This window comes from Dermacentor silvarum, chromosome 1 (assembly GCF_013339745.2).
Source record: "Dermacentor silvarum isolate Dsil-2018 chromosome 1, BIME_Dsil_1.4, whole genome shotgun sequence".
Classification (NCBI taxonomy): Eukaryota; Metazoa; Arthropoda; class Arachnida; order Ixodida; family Ixodidae; genus Dermacentor; species Dermacentor silvarum.
Genome location: NC_051154.1, coordinates 439,011,361 through 439,036,224, shown reverse-complemented (window position 1 = coordinate 439,036,224; position 24,864 = coordinate 439,011,361). Strand labels below are relative to the sequence as shown.

Genomic DNA, 24,864 nt, shown 5'->3' with positions numbered 1-24,864 from the left:
TTTTATTAGCTTGATTGTATATTCAGCAACACTCACTCACCACCTGCCCCATTCATTTGTTCTTCCTTGTCTTCCGGCTTAATTGATCCTTCCGGCGTCATTCGCTGTTCCTGGTCTTCCGATTTATTCGGTTCTTCCGGCGTCATTTGTTCTTCCTCGTCTTCCGATTTATTTGGTTCTTCCGGCGTCATTTGTTGTTCCTGGTCTTCCGATTTATTTGGTTCTTCCGGTGTCATTTGTTGTTCCTGGTCTTCCGATTTATTTGGTTCTTCCGGTGTCATTTGTTGTTCCTGGTCTTCCGATTTATTTGGTTCTTCCGGCGTCATTTGTTGTTCCTGGTCTTCCGATTTATTTGGTTCTTCCGGCGTCATTTGTTGTTCCTGGTCTTCCGATTTAATTGGTTCTTCCGGTGTCATTCGTCGATCCTGGTCTTCCGGTGTCACTTGTCCTTCATCCTCTTCCGATGTAATTGGTTCTTCCAGCGTCATTTGGTGTTCCTGGTTTTTCGATTTAATTGACTCTTCCTGGTCTTTCGATTGAATTGGCTCTGCGCCTCCCGATTCTTCAGACGTTGGAGCAGCTTGAATGAGCTGTGCCCAGCGCAGGTGGATGAAATCCACGGCTTCTCCGAATACTTCGGAGAAGTAGGGAAGCTCCTCTGCGACACGACCGTAGTAATCTACCAAGGTGGGGAACTTGGTTATGTTGACGAAGCCGTTCTGCAAAAGAGTAAGAAAATTGTGGATCAGGGCAGGCAGGATAACTTCACTCGTACCGCCCTCAGCGCAGCGGAATAGTTCATCGGGCTTGGAATTGCATTTCCTACAGCAAACAATCTCAGGCCCGAACATTCCTTCGCTGGGTGGACGTTTTGACGTCCAGACCTCTGAACGGTGGTAACAAGCGATGTAGTGGAAGAATAAGGACTTTCCGGGTGAGTTACAGTTGAGCACCTGTATCTACTAGCGAACACAAGGAAGTATTTTAGTGATGTGGGAACGGAAGGTAGGGATCGTATGAAGGAAAAGTTAGGGGGATGCGCATTGGAACTGGCTTTGGAAGTGTCCCAGCCACAGAGAGCAATGGTCCGTTTTGACTCCTGCATAGGAGAGCGCCATGTGAACGGCGCATAGATCGAAGGAGCACCGTCAAGCCGAATTAACCGCCGGCGAGAAGCAATGGTGAACCCACATGAGTGTCAATAAGATTACGGAATGTATAGACAAGTTGTGCTTACTGTGAAAGCCACAGAGAGGTTGGCGATGATGCACAGATCGGCGAGCGTAAGCTTGTCACCGGCGGCGAACGGTCCTTTGCCGACAAGAAGCTCTAACCCTTTAACGACGGTATCCTCGAAGGCGGCTATTTCCAATATGGTGGGCAAACTGTTGCAACAGAAGATGCGGCGCTGCAGAGAAACAAAGGACGAAACACATCGGATAAACGAAACACTACGTAAAGGAACGTTAATGTTACTTGAACAGGCATGTTTCATTTGCAATCGTGTGTAATAAATTTCCATTTGAAGTGAGCGCTCGTCCGGTCGTTTCCTCACCTTGTGTTTAAGTGTTTTTTTCCCCGTGCTGTGCAGCTACGACATGCGTGCGAAGAATATTAAACCTTAACTTTCTTTCCCGTCGCCATTCTCTGCACACCCCTCCCGTCACCATTCCACCCTCGGCAAGCGTCAAACATCACCTTCGTGACATCACAGAATCGACGTCTCTCAATAGCATTTGTATCAAACGATGTCTGCATAGCTTGTCAATGGTGCAATGCATAAAGAAACATTGCGAGAGATTACACGTTGCATATGATTAACGATGGAAATACACATGTGCAGTGCATGTCCTTTTATAGTATTTTAACTGCTTTAGGAATGCTTTCCTTCACGCACGTTGTGAAATGTGCCTTGCATTTTCTTTCTGTATGACGTTACCCATGCCTGCAGCTTCGATACTTTCATTGTACTTTCAAGTCAGGAGGCTAGTTGTTTATTACTGTAGAATTTTTCGCTTATTCCGAGTTGTAGAACTTGATATAAAGACAAAACGAACTAGTTGGAGGCGAGCGAGCGCTTTGGAAGATTGCGCGAATGCGTACAGGGCAAGAAAGGTAAGGTACAAAAGAGGATGCACAAAGCGCTGTCTATCTGTCCACTGTCCCTTCCGGCGCGTTTATAAATTCAAGGCGTTCAACGAAGAACCATTTCAAATTCTGACTTTATAACGAAATATACTCTCGGATCAACACTGAGCTGAACGCAATAATGGTACTCTTATGAACTAAATATCCGCCGAGCATCGGTAGCGTACGAAGCGCGATTTCTTTTCGCGGTTTAGAAGCGAAGGTTCTAAAATCGCTCGGAGAATATGAGCGTAGCAGACTGCGCTACTAAAATAATGGTTAGTCACCAATACAGTGATGAAAAAAAAAAGGCCTATAGGAAGTATTCACATGACGGCACTTACGTCATTTAGGAGTCCTATTCACAGCTTAACCTGTGCTGCGAGAGATACGAGGATCTACATAACGCACAGCTTTTCACCGTGCTAGCTGTAGTACACTATGGCGACCTGGATGACGTCGTTTTATAGCTCCTATAGGAAAAAAAATGGTGCCCTGAAATCGCAGGTGTTGCAAAACGCCAACACAGTCGAAGAAGACGGCTGAACTAGGAAGTCAACGTGCATTCCCAAGTAACGCGTGTTCTTGGTGGCCATTCCAGAACCGACTGCTGGTATCTCGTGGGACGTGGGACGGTGCATGGAGGAACGGTGCGATCGCAAACATTCAGAAAATTCAGCAAAATTCTGCTAGTCCCACGCGCTGTAGGAACGTAACGTTGCAGGGACGTAAGAAGAGCCTTGACAAAACTGCGACCCGTGCGAGAGGCTAATGCAAATGGCCACACGTACGAATAAACGAAAGGGAACATTTCGGTAAATGCCGTATCCGACATTTTGCGCGTAGTAAACGGGGAAGGGTGTATAAGAATATGTTGAGTGCTTACGAAAAATTCCACAAAATTCGGCCGAATAGTGCTGGCGATGGTGGCGAGGATCTGGTCGATACGGGCGCGCCGCCTCGGGCTGAGTGGGTACAACTGGGACTGAGGCGCGTACTTGCGGACCAGGTAGTAGGCGATAGCAGTGCTGTGAAAGAAGAGTTGACAGGAGGTTTGGGCATACACCATTCAGAAAGCTCGGGAGAGTATCAGTGAGCACTGAATGTCGAACATACGGCGGCACCAGCAGGCGCGTACAATAAGAGTAAAGAATAAAATAACGCTAGACTCATAGCCAGGCGTGAGTAGAATATTCGTTAGGCAGTAAAAGAAAACATAATAAAGTGAAAGCGCACACAGTTGCATGTGGTCTCCCCCTGTCAGATATTTGTGTACAGTTGCAAACACGAACAAGCTACTGTAGAGATCAGAAGCACGCAGGTCCTGGTGAATATAGGAAAGGCAACAAACGCACAGGGGGCGTCCTGTGGGTATTTTTTTTTGAGTCCCCTTTATTTCGTTCTGTCAATTTGAACCACGAATTGGCATGAAATCGCCAACTCTGCAGCCGGTGTACAGTAAAGCATAGCATGAAATAGCACCTGACAGCAGTCCAGCTACATGGCACGAGTTAGGGCCACCCACGCGAAAGATTGGCTTAATATTAATCTCATAAGGAGCGTTTATAGAGGCTGCAGGAATTGAGCAAATCGTCAATGACAACGTTTTTTTTTCTTATGACATGCAGACACGTCTTTTGCTGGCAATGCGGTGGTCTCTGCTGTGAAGCGAGTATTGTGAAAATGCGGAAGAAATTTCAGTGCAAGCAGAGCATGATCCGGCCGACCTGCATCAGCGCAAGTGTATTACCTCTCGTGAACGACGAACCCACCATCCTCCAGGGTGGGCACCTTGGAGAAGGGGTTAAGCTGCAAAGAAAACAAAGGGTGAATGAGATCGCCATATACTGGGAAAGTAAAGGAAAAAATGCATGTTATAGAGCACACTACGAAGTTGGACAGGTTTTCACTCGGAACCCCTCACTGAACGTAAACTTGCGGCACCGCAGACCTATTCGAGAGAAAGCAGTCTATCGCACATGCTGCACACTGAAAATAACTGCGCACGAAGTGTTTACAAAGTACTTGTCTGCATATGAAAACGACGTAGTTCCACTGCTATGTCATCCCTGCATATCAACGCCACCTGGATTCGCGTTTGCGAGAAATTACGCACTTCCCGTTCCAAGCCGTTGCTTGGCGAAATGTTCACATGGCTCACCAAGCTCATCACCGCCACTCGATGCTGCTGCTTTTACGGCCAGAATGCGCTCGCGTTCTAAACTACGCTTCGCTGCGTATTGAAGACGTTCCTGCTCTACTAGATGCTTCTTCAGAAGCTTTGCCTTCTACGTACTCGGAACAAATCTCGGCATTCATTGGAGCCATCTCGGTTGTACTCTTGCCCAAACCGGTCCATCTAACGATTGACCGGCTTGGGCAAGCAGGCAACCTTCGCAAAGAAGGCGCAAATGAATCTCCGCTGTAGAAGTGGTGCGAGCACAATTGAACGTACAATCACCCGGGGATAGGATAGGAATAAACTTTATATGTCCAACGGTTATGGCTGTTGGGGTTTTCTATATTATCGCACGAGCGGCGATCACATAGCATGTCAGCGCCTTATAAAGCAGAGTTCGGCTACAGTACGCGCAAGCGCACAATTTATGGAAAGACGAACGCAGTCTGCTATGCTTTACCTCTCAGGATTGCACCCGCCTTGCGTTGTCCCTGAAGCCCCATCGTTCACACGAATTCCTGCTACTAGAACGTGCGTGCTAATAAATTCCCTGGAAGACGAAAAGGCCGCGAAACACGAAGGAAGAATATAAACTGCATTGCAGATGAACTCGCAGTCATGCATGGGCTCTGTTCCGCAAGTTTTTGAAAACAGGATAACGCAGACTGCTGGCAGGGCCTCCGACGTCTTTAACTGACCAGCGAAAGAAAAGACGTTCTCTCGAGCCAGAGCTGTTTTCCGCGATTGCGTGCACTTGCCTTTAGAAGGCGCAGACATGACGCGCGGTGGTCGTTCCCAGGATAAGAAAAATTGTGGATTCCGATATTGTATTCACTGGAATAACTAGAAGTATTCACTGTGAAGTAGACTTTCTCCGCGCGAAGGTGAAAGTGATAAAATAATGAGTCAGAATCAGTCAGCCTAAAATGAATGCGGCATGCGATGCGAGTAAAGGAAGCCCGTGCTTTCACGACTGCAATATAGTCTGAGCAACCCTGGTCTGAATGGACCAGGAATATGTGAATGACTAACGAAGTTGAAGTGACAGGGTACCGAAGCATGTAAGCTATTCCGCTCTGATGTAGTTAGGCCTGCGATGGAAGTGAACTTAATTGACGAAACCGACGAATAAAAATACAACGAAATGCAAAAACGTCCGTGCACCGGGCATTGGTGAACGTTAAAGAACTACAGTTGGTGAAAATCAATCCGGACTAATAATCGTGGTTTTGACACGTGAAACCCAATAGTTTAGTTTTTATATACAATGCCAGCTCCCAAGAAAAGCAAGCCTATCGACCAAGACTGCAAGCAAGTTGCATTACAGTGTGCAGAGATAAAGCAGTGCGGCAATACTAGCACGTGGCTAATCTTTCACCGACTAATGAATAAGCTGGAGACTACGGACGTTCAGCCTGACAACGCAAATGGCAGCAGCAGCAGCTTATCTCTGGAGCCCATCTGAGCCCCGAGTAGAAGTTTGCAGATGTTGATAAAGTCAGTGACAGCTACGGCAACCGAAAATGAATGCATAAACGAAAACCTAGTGACGTTTCACTTCGTGAACGCGGGTGAGGGGGTAAACATGGGTTCCATAGACCTTTTCACCGATTACAAACATAGGCCCTGCACGGCTTCTGGTTTTTCCCACTGACGTAGCTGCTAAATGTAACTGGCAAAGAAGCAACCATGCGTTAAAACATAGCAGATGAATAAGGCACGTGACCGGAAGTTTCTTTGGGGCGGCACGCTGGCTGCTGTTATCGCGAGCATGAAACCACATAGCACACACGAAGCTGTCGTCCCTCGGAGAGCCTACACTGTCCGCATCGCAGATCGCTCTCAAGGTGGGACTCGAGCAAGGGAGGAATCGCGCCATCGAAAAATGCATGTGGGTATTGGCCGTTACATTTACAGCGCTGGGACTAACTTATGTCAAGCCTATATCAACTAACGAGTAGATTCTGCTCACTAGCCTGCTAACCAACGGTTCCTGGATGTACTACAGTGCTAAGCGATTCAAACGTGACAGTCTAAGTACATGGCTTCTGGAGCTTTGTGGGCTACCAAAGGACGCCTTGGGCCACCTAGTTGATACCTTTTGGTATACAATGAAAGCCGGAGCTTCTGCGATGCGTTTTGACTACTCACCGAGGCGCAATACGCGCCACTCACCATGCGGCCCGATTACCGCGTTTGAATAGCCGAGCACTGCCCGCGTCATTACTCCGAACGCGAGACATTAAAAAAATACATAAATAAAAACGACGCGCCACTTAAAAATATAACGGTCAACAGTAAAGACAGCGGCCACGAACCTTCACGTATTTGTCGGCGAGATGCTCCTCTTTGGAAAAATCCAGATTCCTGACACATAGCTTGATGTCAATGTGCTTCGCCACCGAACGCACAAAGCCGCAGGACGGGCTCGTGGGAACACTGTACAGGTTGGCGGACATTGTGGATGAACGAAAAAGCAGAGCTCACCTTCGCGCACCACGTCTAGAAAACTAAATGTGAAGAGACGACACTGCACGCGCTTCTTTTTCACGGGGCGTGTGAGAGGGCGTTTATAGCGGAGCCGTGTGGTGCGCGCCCCCAAGCGTCGCCGAATGATTGGCTTAGCTATATGAGAGGAGGATGCTATGGTGTCCGGTGTGTCGTGCTGCATATGTCATTCAAGTTGCGAACATGATGGCAGCAATAAGGCGTGATAAACACGGGGAAGTGTATATTGTGCGTGACAAATGTATCGGCGTGATAAAAGTTTATCAAGCGATTGGGGAAACCATTGCTTTGAAACAGCATCTGTGCGCTTTGAAAAACACTAATCGCTTCAACTTATATACTACAATCGTGTCTGCTATAATGAGAGAGGCGCAGTACCGTTTAAATATTGCAGGCTCATTCACCCTGCACTATTTGTCTAAAGGAGCTGTGATGTCATTAGTTTCTATCGTTCGTGAAAATGCGCATGAAGCGTTCTCACAAGTGTTACTTGAATAAAATGAAGCGTTAGAAAATTACATGGGCGTCACTAGTGTATGCTTGCGTGAGAGAAAACGGCAAAGCGCGTGTACACACACACGCACACACACACAAAAGCATCGTCTTGGTGCCTCGGCTCACAAGAATAGTGACGAACTCAGCCACAAAAGTTCCAGTCATGGTCGAAGCAGCACAAAAAAGAAGTTAAAAAAAGAACTTTCTCCGACGATTACGATACTTCCTAATTCAAAATGTTCGCACAGCTCTATACGTGTTTTCAGTTCACGATATATCGGCTGGCGTAGACAATCTCTCTCGTGCGGCACGTTGCAAACGGAGCCAAGTGTGGTGCGACTGCCTCGCAATTCGGGGGATCGCGAGAGGCAGCGCGGGGGTGACGCTTGGCGCGATTCACAGCAGCCGCCGCAGACAGACGTCCGCTCATGCAGCGCTTTGTTTCCATATATGGTATCGTTGGATGCGCTCGCCGCATGCCATCGGGGAACAGACGACGGCGCGCTACTCTGGCGCCATCTCGTAGCGGTCGTCACCCGTATTGCGCGGCACTACACTTTTCTTTTCACGGTTTCCCCATACCCTTCTCCCCCGCTTTCCGCCTCACGCTTTCTTCGCTATCGCCGTCTTTCATCGCCCGCTGCGCTCCGCATTCGCTCTTCCATTCTTCGCTGTGCTCGTTAGCTCGGTTACGTTTAGGAACAACGGCGTCGCTAACGCAGGAACGGGAGCCTAAAAGCTGCACTCTAAAACGACGTGCCTGAGGACATGCGGGGGATCACAAAGTTTGAGAATTGTTGTTAACGCCAGAGGCAAAGCTTTACCCGATGATGTGATCGACGTCAGCGAAAGGTGCCTTCGGAAACGGTGGGAGAGTTCGCCTTGGGTAAACTGCGTATTTCCGTTTTGTCAAGGGCGCAGACACGCTGGAGCTGCGCCGCCTTTGATCGACGCTTGAGCGCATGTGTGAGTTGCGAGAGAAAAATCTGGAGACTATGCCTATAGGTACGGAGGAGGCACGCTATGCTCCATTCCTCCCTAACCAATGGCAATGCGTGCTATGCGAGAACCGGCGCTTAACTTCCGCCCAAATGACATCACCGTGGCCGACACAGAGTCCGCAATGTGGTATATACGCGTCCTGGGTCCGTATTCACAAAAGGCTGTTACGCTATAACTTTTCGGCAAAATTTCAGCCCATTCTGATTGTGGACATATTGTCTGATGCTGGGCATATATGCTGGACTAATGCTGGACAACCGCAAAACAAAGGCAAAGCGCAAAACAGGATCAAAACAAGTGCAGAATTGATCAAAACCGGTTAAAATAAACTACCGTGATTCAGAAAAATGTAAAAGATAGAAATAATCAATCATTAAGCGCATTAATTAGCAGAAACTCATAAAAACCTTGTAATGTGATCTCATGTCGTCCTGGTGACGCGCAGCAAAGGCTTTGGCTCCATGTGCGTGGCGGTTTTCCATCAGTTGTGCCTGAGCACAGGTGTCAAAACGGATGATGGAGTGCTGAACACAAGATAAATAAACGAAGGATAAAACAAAATAAACACAAGTAAAACACAAGGGAAACACCGGAGAATCACTGCTTCCCACTTCCCCAGCTTTTACGTTGAGTGGAACTGCATTACCGCGGAGTTTACCAAGGCCACTGCCCCGGACCTGTGCGCAAATTCGTTAATTTCGTAAGTACCAAAATTGGCATAGTATGACGAGTAAGTGAAGGAAATGCTAAAGAAATGAGTAAGTGAAGGAAATGCTAAAGGATGGTGGTAGAAATCATAGTCATCAGCATGACTCAGCAAAAATGACAATGACTAAGAGAAAAAAAAGATTAACACTCAAAAAACAATGGAATGGGTTCGGATGTGCTAAAATGTGAAGAAAAAGGCTAAAGGTTGATGGTTCTCATAGCCATGAGCATGACTAAGGCTTTCGCCTTAAGGTTTCCTGGGCGTAGCGAAAGGGACTCCTCAGGACTCATGACATGAATGCCATGACATGCGTGTCATGTAGGTCATGAAACAGCCCCCTAAAATTATAATGGCCCAGCGAAAGAAGATTAACTCTCAAAAACCACTGAAATGGGTTCGGACGTGGGTACTAAGTGAAGGAAACACTAAAGGATGATGGTAGAAGTCATAGTCATCACCATGACTCAGCAGAAATGACAATGACTCAGACAAAAAGATTAACACTCAAAACACGGCCGCTCGATGAAAAACACACGGTGCGGCCTGCCGCGTCGCGGCGCAGGCAATGGGCGAGAGAGTGGAAGCGGAGTTGACAGTTGTCGCCGCATTTCGCTAGGAGGGCGCCAGTAGTAGGGGAGGGCTGGGCTTTAGGGAGGGCTCCATGCGACGCGTGGGCGGGAAGGAGCGCGCGTTGAGCGGGTAGGTCGCGATAGACGAGAAAACGATCGCCTGAAGGCGCTGCAGCGCCTCCTAACAGCGCCCCCAATGTGAAAATTTCAAGCAGCCCGGTCGCTCCGCGGTGCAGTCTCCGCTTTGTTTACATTGTTTCGCTCGCGCTTTCCTTCGCTGCTCGTGCTCACGGCGCTCCGTTTTCGACGGCGGCAGATCGCCTGCTTGCTGAACAGCGATGCAAAGACTGCAGTGCGATTTCAAGACGGTTGCCGACGCCAACAGTTTTTTTCGTGGCGGCAACCTCAAGAAAGGGGAGCGTCTGCTTCCACACGTGTGTGGTGCTGAAAAATTGTGGGCGATGATGTGACAGTGAAAGCCAAGTGCGTGTCGGAGGTGTCCAACAAGATTGTATACGACATCGAGTTAGAGGTACACACAGAGTTCAGTCATTTAGTCACTTTTATTTCTCTATGGTGCAGTCACAAAGCGGTCATGCATGCTTGTAGAGATGTGCAGAGACGGTGACGATTGCGGTTGGTTTCGTTGGTCGCTGGGCGCGCACACGGCTGCTCTCAATTTGGCTCCCAGGGAGTGGCATCAGCACTGTCGGAACAGAAAGAATACATGCATTAGGCACCAATAAGCCAATAAAATTAATTAACGATGTAAGTACTACATATGCGCATAATGCCTTATATCATGCTGTATAAATATTTAATGTATATCATGCCTTATTCAATGCTAGAGTCATGGCAACTCATTACATTATTGAGCAAGGTATCTTTACACTGGTCATGAGAAATCACTCGAAAAATCTGCTCCGCGAAGTGAACCCAGGTCACGGTAACCAGCGATTACCTTGGGACCAGCAGCACGAGTGCAAGAATTGGCGATATATGCCTCACCAAAGCAAATCTAGTTTCTCGTCGGGCGAATGCCCCGCCGCAGCAAAAGTAAGCTCACACTGATGGCCGGCTACTACACGAAACGAAGATTCTTGGCGGGAAGAGTGAAGCAGGAAGAATGTGCAAGGTGGCAATTACTTTAAAACATGCTTGGATATTGTGAACCCAGAAAGCATGGCCAAGCAACAAACATAACGCGCGCGTCTCGGGCAGCTGCTTTGCGATCTGACGCTTACCTACGCATGCGATGACCGCAGCTTCCATTAAATAAGGATTGCCACCACACAAAAGACAAGGAACGTGCGGCCCTATTTGTTGCCTGTACAACTAGGAATTTAAGTTGCAGCGTTTGGAAAAATGATATAATTATCTTGAGCCAGTCTTTGCCGATCGCGAGTGAACGAACAGTACAATCAATTAAATTCGTAGGTTTTACGTGCCAAAAGCACAATATCATTATGAGGCACGCTGTAATGGAGGGTCTCAGGAATAAATTTGACCACCGGGGGTTCTTTAACGTGCACAAAAATGAAACTACATGGCAAGAACTGTATTCTTGCATTTCGCCCCCATCGAAATGCGGCCGCCGTAGCCGGGAATCGAGTTCGCGTCGTCGAGCTTAGCGGCGCTACACGTATGCATTTACCGCTAAGCTAACACGGCGGATTTCACTGTACGATTCAAGTACGCGACACGTCTAAACAAACGGCCATGCGGTAAATACAGGCACATTACTATTGCGTTTTTATCGAGCGGCCGTGATACTGCACGCGAATGCGAAAGTACGTGACTTACTTGACTCGGCGCACTGCAGTTATCCACGCTTGTCGTCTGTCCTCCTCGTACCACCTCTGCGGAATTCTGTAGAACTTCACGGGCGGCTTTAGACTTTTCGAGGCTCTTGTGGCAATCAACAACACAGCAGTATTCCGTGCCACCTTTCCTGATTGATGAGGTCGCGCTCGCCGTCACGAAAACAACGCACGCGGTCGCTCGCGCCGTAGAAAACCCGGGCGCGCGCTGGCCCGGCGGCGACCTACGACACTTCCATCCTTCCGCCAGGGGCTGGTACCGCGCGGGCAAACTTTAGGTTGCCTCGTCTATAGTGGTTGTTTTTCTCCACATGAATCGCTCGCACTGAGTGTCACGCAAGACAGTTTGCGCATGTGTGATGTTTTATGCGTTATGCAAAATGCCGCGCAACTGTGGTGTGCCGTTGTGTTCCACGAATGCATCGAAGGACCCGCCAAATACACTACCACGGTTTCCCAGTAACGCAGAAGGCAGGGCAGCATGGCTGCGAAACATTTCCCGTGAAGGACCCGGCGGGAAGTGAACAGTATGGCAGCCCAATGACAGGTCCCTCGTGTGCGCCTTGCATTTTACGGAGCAGGACTACAAGAAGACCGAGAAGTTGAGGATACTTTTGCGAACGGCTGTGCCGACAGTGTTCCCCGGTTATCCAAGCTACATGAGCACGAGGAGCACGCCTGCTCCCAGGAAGAAGCAGCCACGCTTGGAAATAGAAGGCGATAATGCGCAGTCGCGTGCCGAGTGCTCGGGCAATGCTGCTTCAAAAGACAGGCCTGTCATTAGCCAAAACGGCTCGTCAAGTGACAGCACTGAAGCTACGACGGCCAACAACTCCGAACTAGGGAATGAAACGTGTGTGGAAATTGCATCATTTTCAGATGCATCATGTCCAACTACATTCGACCTTGTTAAACTGACAGAAGAAGCTAAAAAAAACGCGCTGCTTCCAAGCGAAGATCGCTCGTATGAAAGGAGCACTGCATGCAGGCGCTTCAAGAAAAAGTGGATGAGGCTGAGGAGCGCGCACTGTTTTATGAAAATAAAACGGACATTGCCTGTTTTATGAAGGTGCTCAATGGTGCTGCGCAAGGTGACAAGACTGCCGAGTTCGTTAGAAACCAAGTCCGCAGTTTCTCGACGAAGCCCCACTACAGTGACGTCATTCTAAGGGAATGTGTAATTTGGAAGGCATGCTCCAAAAAAGGTTATGAGCATGCAAGCTCCAGAAATCTCCCTTGTCGCTCAACGCTCCACAAATATGTAGGCCATTCAACAGGTGAAATTGGCGTCACTTCGTTGATAAAGGAGCGGCTGTGCATCAAATTCAAGGGTCTCACTGGTCTCACTCTTACGAGCGCTTCTTGCCAACCTAGCAGGAAATGTTAATATGTCTGTTGAGCGTCTCGTACGCTTGGCTCAAAAACCTCTGGCCAGGAAAGTGCTGCGCCTGTGATTCCAATAACACAGTGATCCTTTTTTCACGCACGTGCAATAAAGCAATTATGACTGCCCTGATGTTCACAATGCTTTTGTTTCTAAGGTGTGAGCAACAATCATTGCGGAAATACAACCGCACCTGTCAATGAGCGACTCTCCTGTTGCAAAAATAACTGTAGCACAAACATACATTATCGAGGGTGAACAGCGCAACGGCAACAAAAGAGAGAAAACATGACGCAAAAAATCGCAACTCGCATGAGCAACCATTTCAGATAAAACTAACACTTGCTATATTTAGGTTGAAGCATCGCCGACGCACATTCGGTAGGATGATTACCAATATAGTTAACGCTATAGCAAGTTTATTGTAACCCTTTAAAAACTAACAAGCGCATAGCAGATGCGCCGTCAAGCCGCCATGCACCGCAATAATTCCGGCGCTCTCGCTTTCGGTCTCCCCAGAGGCTGCCCTACTGGTGGCGCCGCGGCGGCAGCCCGGAGCACTAGGCGCGCCACGCAGTATCCGCTCCACGCGGCAGGCCGCACCTTCTGTTTTTCATCGAGCGGCCGTGCTCAAAAACAACTGAAATGGGTTTGGAGAGGGGCACTAACTAAGGGAACACTACAGGATGATAGTAGAAGTCATAGTCATGAGCATGACTCAACGAAAATGACAATGATTCAGCGAAAAAAGATTAGCACTCAGAAACCACTGAAATCGGTTCTGACGTGGGTACTAAGTAAAAGAATGGTAAGGGATGGCGGTAGAAGTAATACTGATCAGCATGACGCAGCAAAAATGAGAATGACAGTGAAAAAAGATTAACACTCAAAAAACAATGGAATGGGTTCGGATTTGCTACTAAGTGAAGGAAAAGACTAAAGGTTGATGGTTGAAGTCATATAGCCATGAGCATAACTAAGGCTTTCGCCTTAAGGTCTTTTAGGCGTAGCGAAAGGGACTCCTGAGAACTCATGACATGAAGGTCATGACATGCGTGTCATGTAGGTCATGACACAGCCGCCTACTCCTTGGTGCTCTCATGGTCATTTCGTTAACATGGTAGGCTCCCCGCACACTGCTTCGCATAATATCGATTACCACACGACGTGGTATCTGCCGGCTTTTGGTTTGTTGTGTGTGTGTGTGTGTGTTTGGGTGGGTGTGTGCGCGCGTGCGTGCGTGCTTGTGTGTGTGTGTGTGTGTGTGTGTGTGTTTGTGTGTGTGTGTGTGTGTGTGTGTGTGTGTGTGTGTGTGTGTGTGTGTGTGTGTGTGTGTGTGTGTGTGTGTGTGTGTGTGTGTGTGTGTGTGTGTGTGTGTGTGTGTGTGTGTGTGTGTGTGTGTGTGTGTGTGTGTGTGTGTGTGGTGTGTGTGTGTGTGTGTGTGTGTGTGTGTGTGTGTGTGTGTGTGTGTGTGTGTGTGTGTGTGTGTGTGTGTGTGTGTGTGTGTGTGTGTGTGTGTGTGTGTGTGTGTGTGGGTGTGTGTGTGTGTGTGTGTGTGTGTGTGTGTGTGTGTGTGTGTGTGTGTGTGTGTGTGGTGTGTGTGTGTGTGTGTGTGTGTGTGTGTGTGTGTGTGTGTGTGTGTGTGGTGTGTGTGTGTGTGGTGTGTGTGTGTGTGTGTGTGTGTGTGTGTGTGTGTGTGTGTGTGTGTGTGTGTGTGTGGTGTGTGTGTGTGTGTGTGGTGTGTGTGTGTGTGTGTGTGTGTGTGTGTGTGTGTGTGTGTGTGTGTGTGTGTGTGTGTGTGTGATTTGTGACGACGTACATGGAAAGTATATTCATTATCGCTGTGTTGAGCCGCTTAGTTATACCATTGGTCTGCGGGTGGTACGCAGTTGCGCTGTAGTGAGCTGTAGGAACTCTCAGAAAATCTGTGCTATGAGCGCTGTGCCATGATCTGGGATTAGGACAGCTGGGGCATTAAGGCTGAGCATGATGTTTTATTGCGATAGCAATTATATGGACACACCAAGCGGATTTCTGCCGTCGTGCTCGCCGTCGCCGTCCCCGTGAGGTTCCGTATGAACTCCAACGGCGAAGAAATCGTCGCCTCGTGCCGTATGCTGTATGTGCGAGTGAAAGCGCGCGAGGGACGCGCGCTTTCACGCGCGTTCTGCGCCGTGCTCCCTGAAGGGCTGCAGAATTAAGCGTCTCTTTCCTTCTTTACAATCACAACAAACAGAAAGCAAACGCGACTTCTTCCGTCTCACGAGAGACTATGGGGGGACGGGAGGTAGGGAGGGGAGGCAATGTTTAGCTGCGGCACCAAATACGTATTTATATAAAAACGTTGCGAGGCGAGAAGCTGGTAAAGACTTCCGACGCTGCTCGACGAGTGTCGCGCTCTGATCTTGTCGAAAACATCCGAGCCGGCACTAGAGGCACCGGCAACCGTCACCAACGCCGCGCGCGTTCGGTGCGAACGCGGGCAAAACGCCGTTGGCATCGAAAACAGTTCTGCGCGTTGCTGGTGCTCCTACATGTCCAAGTTTATACAGCTGATAAAACTACTATCCTTACTCCGTATAGCTCTCTACTAATTTTCTATCGCAATTGATGCTTCACCTTTCGGATGAAAATGCGACATTTTTTTTACCAAGAAGTCAGCCACATCGGGAGCAGTATATCTCGCTGAACGGCTTTGGTTTCACATCTACGCGTCAAGTAGTGGGTGGCTGCAACAATCTAGCGGTCAACAGCAGAAGATCTGAAAAACTGGCCCAGTAACTCCATCCCGACTTGCTCAAAGGGTGCGTGAGGGGGACGTGCGGCTGGAGGTAACTGTAGACCTCACGGGTGGAAGCTTGCGGCGTTGGCGGATGTGGCAAGTTCTGACCTAGGGCTGGATGGTTTTGCTAAGTTTTCGCCAGTAGTATCCCTGCTTGTTGATCCTTGCCAAGGTACGTGTGAAACCAAGATGTCCGGAAGACCGTTTATCGGGGTATGCACGTCAAATGTCATCACAGAGTGCAGCCAGGACAATGAGCAAATAAACGGTTTAGGTAGGATGAAAATTTTTCTGGTAATGAATGTCATTGCGAAGACAGAAATATGACAAGTGGCGTGCGAACTGTCGCGGGAATTTGCGGGAGACATAATTCTATGTATTCAATCACAGTGCACAGCTCTGAATGGCTGCGTTGCTGTTGAACGAGGTTGCGCGATGTCAGAGCAGAAAGAAAACCGCAGTCCTCCTCAATATCTTTAGGGGTGGTTTCAACGGCGGCGCGGGAGAGACAGTCTGGGTCGCTGTGTTTGTGTCGGGACTTGTGTACATTTGTTACATCAAATTGCTGTTACAGAAGGCTCCATCTTGCGAAATGGCCGGAAGGATCCTCGAGATTATCAAGCCAGCAGAGAGAGTGGTGGTCACTCATGACTCGGAAGGGATGTTCCTACAAGCATTACCGGAACTTCCTACCAAACGACCACCAGACACTCTTCAGTTGTCCAGTAATTTTTCTCAGTTACACGCGGCTAAACTGCGTATGTTAAACAATTCTATTAGCGTTCTCTGTAGTAGTGTTCATCACCCCTAGGGCCTTAGCCAATCTAGAAGTAAAATGGAGGAGCAAGGGCCTCTCAGCCTGATCCACTCGCTAAGTGAAATCGGATCTGTCGGAGCAGAAAATAGGCATCACAATAGCGGCCTTACCACTCTGACAGCTCAGAAGAAGGCACGCTTCGTTCGGGTAGCTGGCCTGTGCGAACACCCGCAATATCAGCCTGTTTCTAATTTCAAACGTGAGTCACGCTTTCCTCTAATGGTGTTCTGCTGTCTTTTCCCATTTTATTCTGCCGTGTCTCCCTGCTGAGCGAAGTGTATAAAACCGGATATTCTCATGGTGCTTGATGTCCCCGTGCTTTAGTTTATTCACTCCCTTTTGTCTTATTGATACATGTTCCAGTAGTTATTGAAGAATGGCGAGTCATACATCAGGGATGGTAGTAAATACCACCGCAATAAACACTACTCAATCTGTTATTTTTAATAATAATACAGGAAAGCTGCATGCAGGGAAAGAAATGAAGCTCAAGAAACAAGGAGGAGTTGGGTGGGGGGATTTGACGCCTTTCCTTCGACACTGGAAGTGCCTCTCTTCAAGTAGGGATTTATACTGCTACGAAATAACCTTGCCAACGGTTTTTGTCAAAAACAATATATACAGCCACGTAGGGATTGGCCATGCATGAAACGCAGGCGACATTTGAATATAAATGTCATAACTTCCAGCTAACGAAAATGTCATGAGCGCACATCTCTATAGAGCGTAAAACACCTACAGTCTGTATAAGTCAAATTTCTGGTATCGTCCTTTATTAAGGAACACAACACTAATCACTGCACTCTAAAGGAGCACTCCGGGGGGGGGGGGAAGCTAGCAGTCTCTAGTGACTCCTATTCCTTGAGCGCATCTAGTGCGAACAGCAGTTCCGAGGCACCTTCTCGCCCCTCTCTTCCTTTCCCAGTGCGGTCCTTTTCGAATTGTTGCGCCATTTTGTGCCCAGTGATTCGAGGAGCACACAGTGACTCTTGGGTTGCTTGTGTTACTAAGGCTCCAGTCTTGTGGGCCTCGGCCAGTCGTTGCGAAGTCCCCGGCTGCAGCTGTTTCATCCTCCGTCCTCAAGTGAGAGCTTCATCTCTTTTCCGGAGCGACGCATTGTACTGTTAGCGTGAGCTGGCGCGAAGCTTTCTATATATTACAGGTCATCTTCCCCCCACAAACACCATGCCATTTCGTTCCGCTGAAAGTTGTTTCATTTGCTCTGCTCGAGATGCACACATGCAGCTCATTTTGCAACTTACAACAGCTGATAAAATACGAGGCTAGAAAGAATAGAAATAAAATCAAACCTCAGTCCCAAAGCACAGCAGCCCAAATGCAGTAACCACCAAGGCCTCAGTCGCAACTATACTTCTACCGTGTGAACGCCGAGTGGTTTCGAGACGGTCGTCACGTGTGTCCCGTTCCGAAGCACGGCTGCGCGTACCACATGCGCGCGCGCGCCAAGGACACAGGAATGAAATGAACCAATTTCAATTGAATTCAGGTGTTTCACGTGCCAGAACGACGATTTGATAATGAGGTACGCTGTAGTAGAAGACTCCGTAATAATTTTGACCACCAGGGCATCTTTAACGTGTCCCCAATGCTCGGGACAGGGGCGCTTTTCCATTTCGCCCCCTTCGAAATGCGACCGCCGCCGCTGGGATTTGATCCGTGCGACCTCGTGCTTCGCGGCGCAACACCGTAGCCGCTAAGCCACCACGGCGGATATGAGCCAATTTAGAGCATTTGATTAACCACTTCACCTAGATTCAAAGACGTGCATTGGATCTACATATATATATATATATATATATATATATATACTTTTTTTTGCTCACAGAGGCACTCCGCGCTCAAACTTCCCACACACACAGCAACGCCAGCAGCACAACGGGGAAGCGTACTTTTCCGGAAACGTTTCGCATTCACGACATAACCCGTCATCTCTGACCTCAGAGAAATGTTCCTTGCTACCGAAAGGCATGCTTTGCATGACTATACGTGGCCGTGAAAGCACGCGTCCTCTGAATTTTGTTGTCGTGGAAGGACGCAAAGCTTCGCCTATCAAGATCGCGCAAGCCATAAAAAGCACAGAGATTGTTGTACAGAATGCAATTTCACCTCCCCCACAGCATCGGCAACACTAGTAGAAAGCTAAACCTGCCGTGGTCGCCTATAGTGGCTATGTCATTGCGCTGCTGGGTGTGAAGTTGTCGGTTCGATCTCGGCCCGGTGGCGAATTATAATAATGCTCGTGTACTTAGATCCAAGTGTACTTAAATTTAGGTGCACGTTAAAGAAGCCCAGGTTATCAAAATTAGTCTCCCACAACGGCGTCCCTTATAATGAGCTTGTGGTTTAGGCACGTAAAACCCTATAAATTTTCAGAAAGCTAAAATTGTCCTAACACCATCTTGACAACGTGCTGCAGATTCAGTCGACGATGGGGCCACAACGTGCTGCAGATTCAGTCGACGATGGGGCCACTAATCGACAACTTGCGTTGGCGAGGCAACACCGTGACATTGTGTTTTAGTACAGCGTAAGACGTTATAGCAAAGTTCACATCAAAAATAACTACATGAGGCTGTGCAAGCGCAGAACGCTACGGCTGCCGTGTGCGTTGCACGCCTGCTATTTTTAGAATTTAGCACGAGACGTTAACATTCGTAAAGATGATTTAGCGTGCAAAATATGGCGACAGGCGCAGGCTTCGAATTTATCGTCTCCATACTGCACCGATTCGTTCCCAGTGGGTGCTTCTATTTGCTTTAGAGTTGTGTGATGATGCTTCGACAGCCCAGTAATATGAACTGGGTGCTAATTCTGAGATCAATTATGTTCTTTACAATTAAGAACGGCTGTACTAACAGATCAAATATTTAGTGGAGTGCCCGGCAGGGAACGCGTACCGATAAATCTCATAGGCCATATAGATTACGAATGTTTGCTTGTACTATTGATGGCGCCACAACCTAGGTTTGACTACCATTTAGAGAAAAAGAAAAATCGGTCAATGCAACACTGCTCGATATTGTGTGGAGAATACGGATGTAGCATTGAATTCGGTTGACATTGTGGTGGGCATTTGGTTTACTTACACTTTGTGAACGTTTACATATATGTGGCGTAGCAAATGCGTAGCATTTCGTTCGGCTCTGCTATTCTAAAAAGAAAGAAAACTAGCTTGCACCTTCGTCTCCAGCACACGATAGCATTGTGGTGCGCGCTAACCCAAGCATTTTACGCGATACTCAGATACTAGTGTTGCACCTTGAGTTCTTGCATCGTAGGACAGCTGCTCACGCTAACAGGCAATATCGCCTTTGAAATAAGATGTTTGCCCGGCGGCACGCCTAGCAGGGTGATAAAGATGAAAATGAGGGATGAAGCGGCAAGGGCACACAATTCAATAACAAATTATCTCGCAGGTAGGAGAAAAGCCATTAGTTCCCAGGATATGGCAGAAGTGGCATAAAGGGGTCTGCTAGTGAACGACAGAGTGGAGAGGTGGCAAGAAAAGGGTCAAATTTGTTTATTAATTCTAAGGTCATAGCTTGGCAACGTAGAAGTTTACTTCACTTGAGCCCAACGCTCCTTGATGGAAGCGCTGGCAGGCTCGTAAATTTCTTGGAAGTACGGAAGCACTGCCTTGACACGTTGGTAGTATTCGACAAGCTTCGGGAACTTTTCAGGGTCCACTGCTGCATTCTGAAAAACGAGAATACAAGGACATGAAAGAGCTGAACACGGAACGAGTCACTTGCAGAAGTGCGATAAGTATGCAGCGAAGCACAATATAATGCTCAAAAAGTCGCAATTTCACACGAAAGGCGAAGATCGATTGCTTTAGCAAATGATTATACAGCTATACGAGGCAAGAATAGTAGTTTTATCTGCTGTATAAACTTGCAAACATTCGCTTACTACCTAAATTAACAAACATGGAGTCACGCGTACACAAGCAAAGATGAACAAATCTCACTCGATGACCACGCACGCTCGCTGTCAAAACGCTGGAGCGAGAAAGCGCGGTGGCAGCAGCGAGCGAAATGACCTGCGCGCTCCGTCTCGCTGCAACGCGAACGAAGCGGCGCTAACATAGCACGCAGGAAGCTCTCAGCAGTCTGCGCACTCTGTCTCCCTCCCAGGTGGTTTTCAAGATAGAGCCTGCGTTGCCGAACCATACGCAGCCGGAGTAGAACAACCCCCCCGCCCCGGTGTCTTGCGCGCGCCAGATAGAGCCACCCTCGTCGGGTCACCCTCGCACGCTTTCAGTAGCACATACAGCACATGGGGACGATGAAAGCGCCCTTGGGCTTTATACGGAACATCACGGTGACAGCGCCTGGAGTGTCCATATAAGCGCTATCACAATAATCAGACCTAAACTGGCTACTCGGTACGACATCAGTCGGTTTACAGAGCTGGATGCGCAATTAAATATACATTGGCGTCTTTCGTGCCCTGAACATTCCGAATCCTAGAATGCTGAGCGCGGCATGCTTACGAAAGCCACAGCCAGGTTGGCGACGATGAACAGATCGCCTAACGTGAGTGTGTCACCGACAGAGAACGGTCCTTCACCGATGAGGAGCTCCAGTCCTTTCAGAACGCCTTCTTCGAAAGCGGCCATGCTTTCTCCAGTCGGTTTGAGGTTTTCACAGAAGCTGTCACGCTGCAGTAAAGAAGAAAATGTAAGTGGCATGGTGCATGCCATAATATTAAAGGAGAAGTCAAAAATGCAGGACGACAATATAACCAGGCCTAGTCACAGCTGAGAAAAGTGAAAGACTAGACGGAAGATGTGGGTTAGAGAAGCTAAATAACGAGGAGGGTAGCCGAGTTGCTGCAGAGTAGCGGAGAAAAGTGGAGTGGCAGCACATTTAATGTTTAGAGCTGGGCAATAAACGCTAGATGTACCGGCTAACCTACATAAAGTAGTTTTCTAGACAAGGCGAGAAAAAAAAAGCTGCACAGAACTCGGAGCCTTTCATGCTATAGTTGGAGAGCGCGATATAACTCGAACACTAGAATGCTCAAACTAGGGTGTCAGAACGAAATGTTTCGTTCTGTTTTTACTTGTGGTTCACTGAAGAAAAGTTCTTTCAGTTCTGCTACGGAACGAACAAAAATGTTCCGTAATGGTTCATAACGGTAACGATAAAAAACTATTTCTCTCAATAATTTGAGGATAGCTTTCTCAATTTTTATGTTTCTCAATATATTTCTCCGTTATTTTATCTCAATTTGTCTATGGGTGCGGTAACCGTTCTGCGCTTGGTTTGACACCGTAGCACGAGTGTGATTCGGCGACGACGAGGGCTTCTGCTAGTCTTCTCACCCTCGGTGAGGCCGTCCATGCTTCGCGGTGTTCGGGCCATTATGAATTCCGAGATCATGCTCAGTGCCTTGAGTCAAGGCACTGAGCATGAGCTCAGAAGCAGCACGTCATCGAGTGCACCCACCGAAATGCTAGAACGCTGTTTTCTGATAAAATGAACTTGACCGAACATAAACGAACGATAACGCTTTGGTAACAAAGCGTTGTACCCGTAGAAAGCTCTTCAGCGAAAGCTCTTCAGCGCGCAAGCGCTGGGTTTTGCTACAATCCCACTCTGCTGGTGTACGGAGCGGTAGGCTCAGATTAATGACGCGCACGACCAGCTATCGCTCGCACTATCACTGCCCGAGATACGCACTTATGCGGACCCACGAGATAAGCGCTAAGTCACGTTGCCTGACGTCTTTTGCGGATTGCCGAGTGTCCCCTTGAACCAAAAACCGATATATATTTCGGTTTCACTCCGGAACAAAATAGTATCAAAAATATGCGAAAATTTTCTTTTACGTTGTTTTGTTTCTGCTCCGTTGCTACACTGGCTCAAATAGCGCAGGTCGCTAGCCGATGTATATACAGTTGGTTTCGGAGTTGTGCTTGAATGGTCACTAGGTAATGGCAAGTAGAGTGCGTTTCGATGAGCTGAAGGTAGCGGAAGCAAGTGCAGTAGGTGCAATTCAGGAATAGCCCGCTGGCTTTTTCTCAGAAGCAAGGGGAAAGAGCTTGCGAAAATGTGAAATGCTCACGAGAAAGGACAAATGCTTGGGTTGAATGGTGGTGGCGACGGTGGCGAGGACTTGGTCAACACGGGTGCGGAGTTGAAGGCTTTTGGGGTACAAATCAGACTCGGGGGCGTGCTTGCGCAGCATGTAGTAGGCGATGGCGGTGCTGCAAAGAGAAACGTGGAAGTGAACGTAACGGTACTGTGTAGCGAAGTAAGAAAAACGGAAGTGAAGATTGCAAGGACTAAGCCACCTCTCGTAAACGACGTAGCCTCCATCGTCGAGGGTGGGCACCTTGTGGAAGGGGTTAAGCTGCAAGCAGATGCAATGGTCAGTGCACTAAAAAACATTAGAATAGCAATCGCGGCGACAGATCTAAGGGGACGGCAAAGAATTTAGACAGCAGATGCAAGAACACGTCAAAAGTTGAAACCGCACGCGTACGATCGGCATAGTGTTAGCTAAGAAGAAAATTATGTGCCGAAGTAGGCAGATCCTGTAATGTCGCAAGAAGAGATAAACAGGGGAGAGCAGATGCCTCAATGCAGGTGAAAACGTGGCATGGTTGCGGTAAGATGCATGCGCAAATGTTCTGGCAGGTGGAGCAGTTCATACTAAGCGTACTGAATACCACACAGTTTGTACAAGGCGCCTGAACGTAGAAATGGGATGCTTCATTTCTTATTTTACATCAGTGGATGCAAGCGACGAAGTTTGAGCCGCGATCGCGGAAAAAAGTTGGGGCAAGTGCGCGAAAATAGTCAACAGCAAGAGACGATAGTCGATGGTGAATTTATCAGTTCCTTGTCCCCCCCCCTCCCCCTTTTTTTTTTTGCTGAGATTGTAGAAGGCGGCTGAGCAGTTTACTGGTGACGTGGGTGCCAATGTACTGGGATCAGTGATTGAAACGAGATACTGTGAGCGCGTGGCTGCCGGTGCCGTTTGCGCATTTAGTGGTCAGTGGCGACACCGAGCTGATGCGCACTGCGGTAGAGGATTAAAGCGAGTATTCGTGATTCGCTGTGACGACATTGGACCTTCCAGCGATGAACCGGTGCTGACCGGCGAAACAACGCGCCGGCCGCCATGCAGTTCGATTATCCCGCTTGAATCTCTAAGCACTGTAGGCGACGAAAATGAAACGAATAAAGGTCATGAAGGCGGGAAAGTATACACAACGAAGACAGGTGTTTAAGGTACGCGAAAGCAGCAAGACGACGAGTGGACAGATCGAGTGAGTTTGCTGTTGGGCTAGGAATTGGCGAATGCTCAAAACAATAGCATAAGAAAACTTGTTCTTGTGGTATGGTTTAAGGCCTGAACAGGACAAAGATTAGCCTCCGTATAAATCGACAAAAAACGCCACTCGGGATAAGAGCGCAGCCAATAGAAACGAAGGAAATAAAGGTTTAACAGAAACACTTACACTGCACGAGCCAGACGTAACCTAGAGTGTAGCTATTCGTATACGAGCGATAAGACTAACAGGCTCGATGTTTCGAAGAGTAAACTAGCTAGCATAGAACCACATGCAGTAGCCATGATCTTTAACTATGAGATTAGAGAAAACACGAGATCGTGCAGCATACGGCAAGATGCCGCCAACCCCTGGCACCCGAAAAGCGTGCGTTGTAAGGCGCGTAACCTTGGATATTTTGCAGTGTTAGATAACCACCTTTAAATGATTCAAGTATGGAACATTTAAAGAAACCTAAGTCGAAGGGAGCACAAGTGTGCAGTATTGACACCGCATTTGTACACTAAACCCGTTCTCGATGCTTAAACCCGTGATTCGTAACTTATCGGGGCTTTCGTCCTTCTGAATATACGCGTTCGTGAAGTCGATTCCATATAAAATTGAAAGAAGAAACAGTCAGAAATACAACCGGAAACGGCAGCAGGCCCACAGACCTTCAGGTATTCCTCGGTGAGGTGCTCGTTTTTAGCGAAGTCCACGTCCTTAACACTTATATCGAAGCCAATGTGCTTTGCCAGTGAGCGCACGAAGAGGCAGGAGGTACTTGCGGGGACGCTGTACAGAATAGCAGTCATGGCGGTTGAAAGAAAAGTCAAGACAAGCCTTGGTGCAAAACAGATCAGAGAATGAAGGGAGCAAGCCCGAGCGTCACCACTTCATTTTAAGGTGGCGCATGAGGGGGCGTTACCAATGCGGCGGCGTCACGAGCGCCATCCAGCGTCGGCGAATCGTTATTCTTGCTGTTTACGAGAGCACCATTTCATTATAACAGCGCTGCATTGCTGTGTCACTGACGTTTTGCACGTGAGGGCAAGATAAAGGCCTGATAAACACTGAAAGTGCGATGGAAAGGAAATCCTGAAGTTTCATGTGACAAAGGCACGATCTGATTATGAGGCACACCGTAGTCAGGGACTCCCGATTTA

General features: G+C 48.2%; 1 protein-coding gene across 1 annotated transcript; it reads right to left on the bottom strand.

The window, feature by feature from the left end:
- On the bottom strand, nucleotides 1-24,607 carry LOC119448834 (uncharacterized). Its single transcript, XM_049664326.1, has 11 exons — nucleotides 24,373-24,607; nucleotides 22,715-22,773; nucleotides 22,486-22,627; nucleotides 20,909-21,076; nucleotides 19,976-20,109; nucleotides 14,659-14,744; nucleotides 6,625-6,788; nucleotides 3,878-3,936; nucleotides 3,014-3,155; nucleotides 1,238-1,408; nucleotides 1-719 (listed from the first exon to the last, which is right to left on the bottom strand). The coding sequence occupies exons 1-11, from the start codon at nucleotides 24,511-24,513 to the stop codon at nucleotides 33-35; spliced, it is 1,953 nt and encodes a 650-aa protein (XP_049520283.1). The 5' UTR covers nucleotides 24,514-24,607; the 3' UTR covers nucleotides 1-32.
- Between the last annotated feature and the right edge of the window lie 257 nt (nucleotides 24,608-24,864).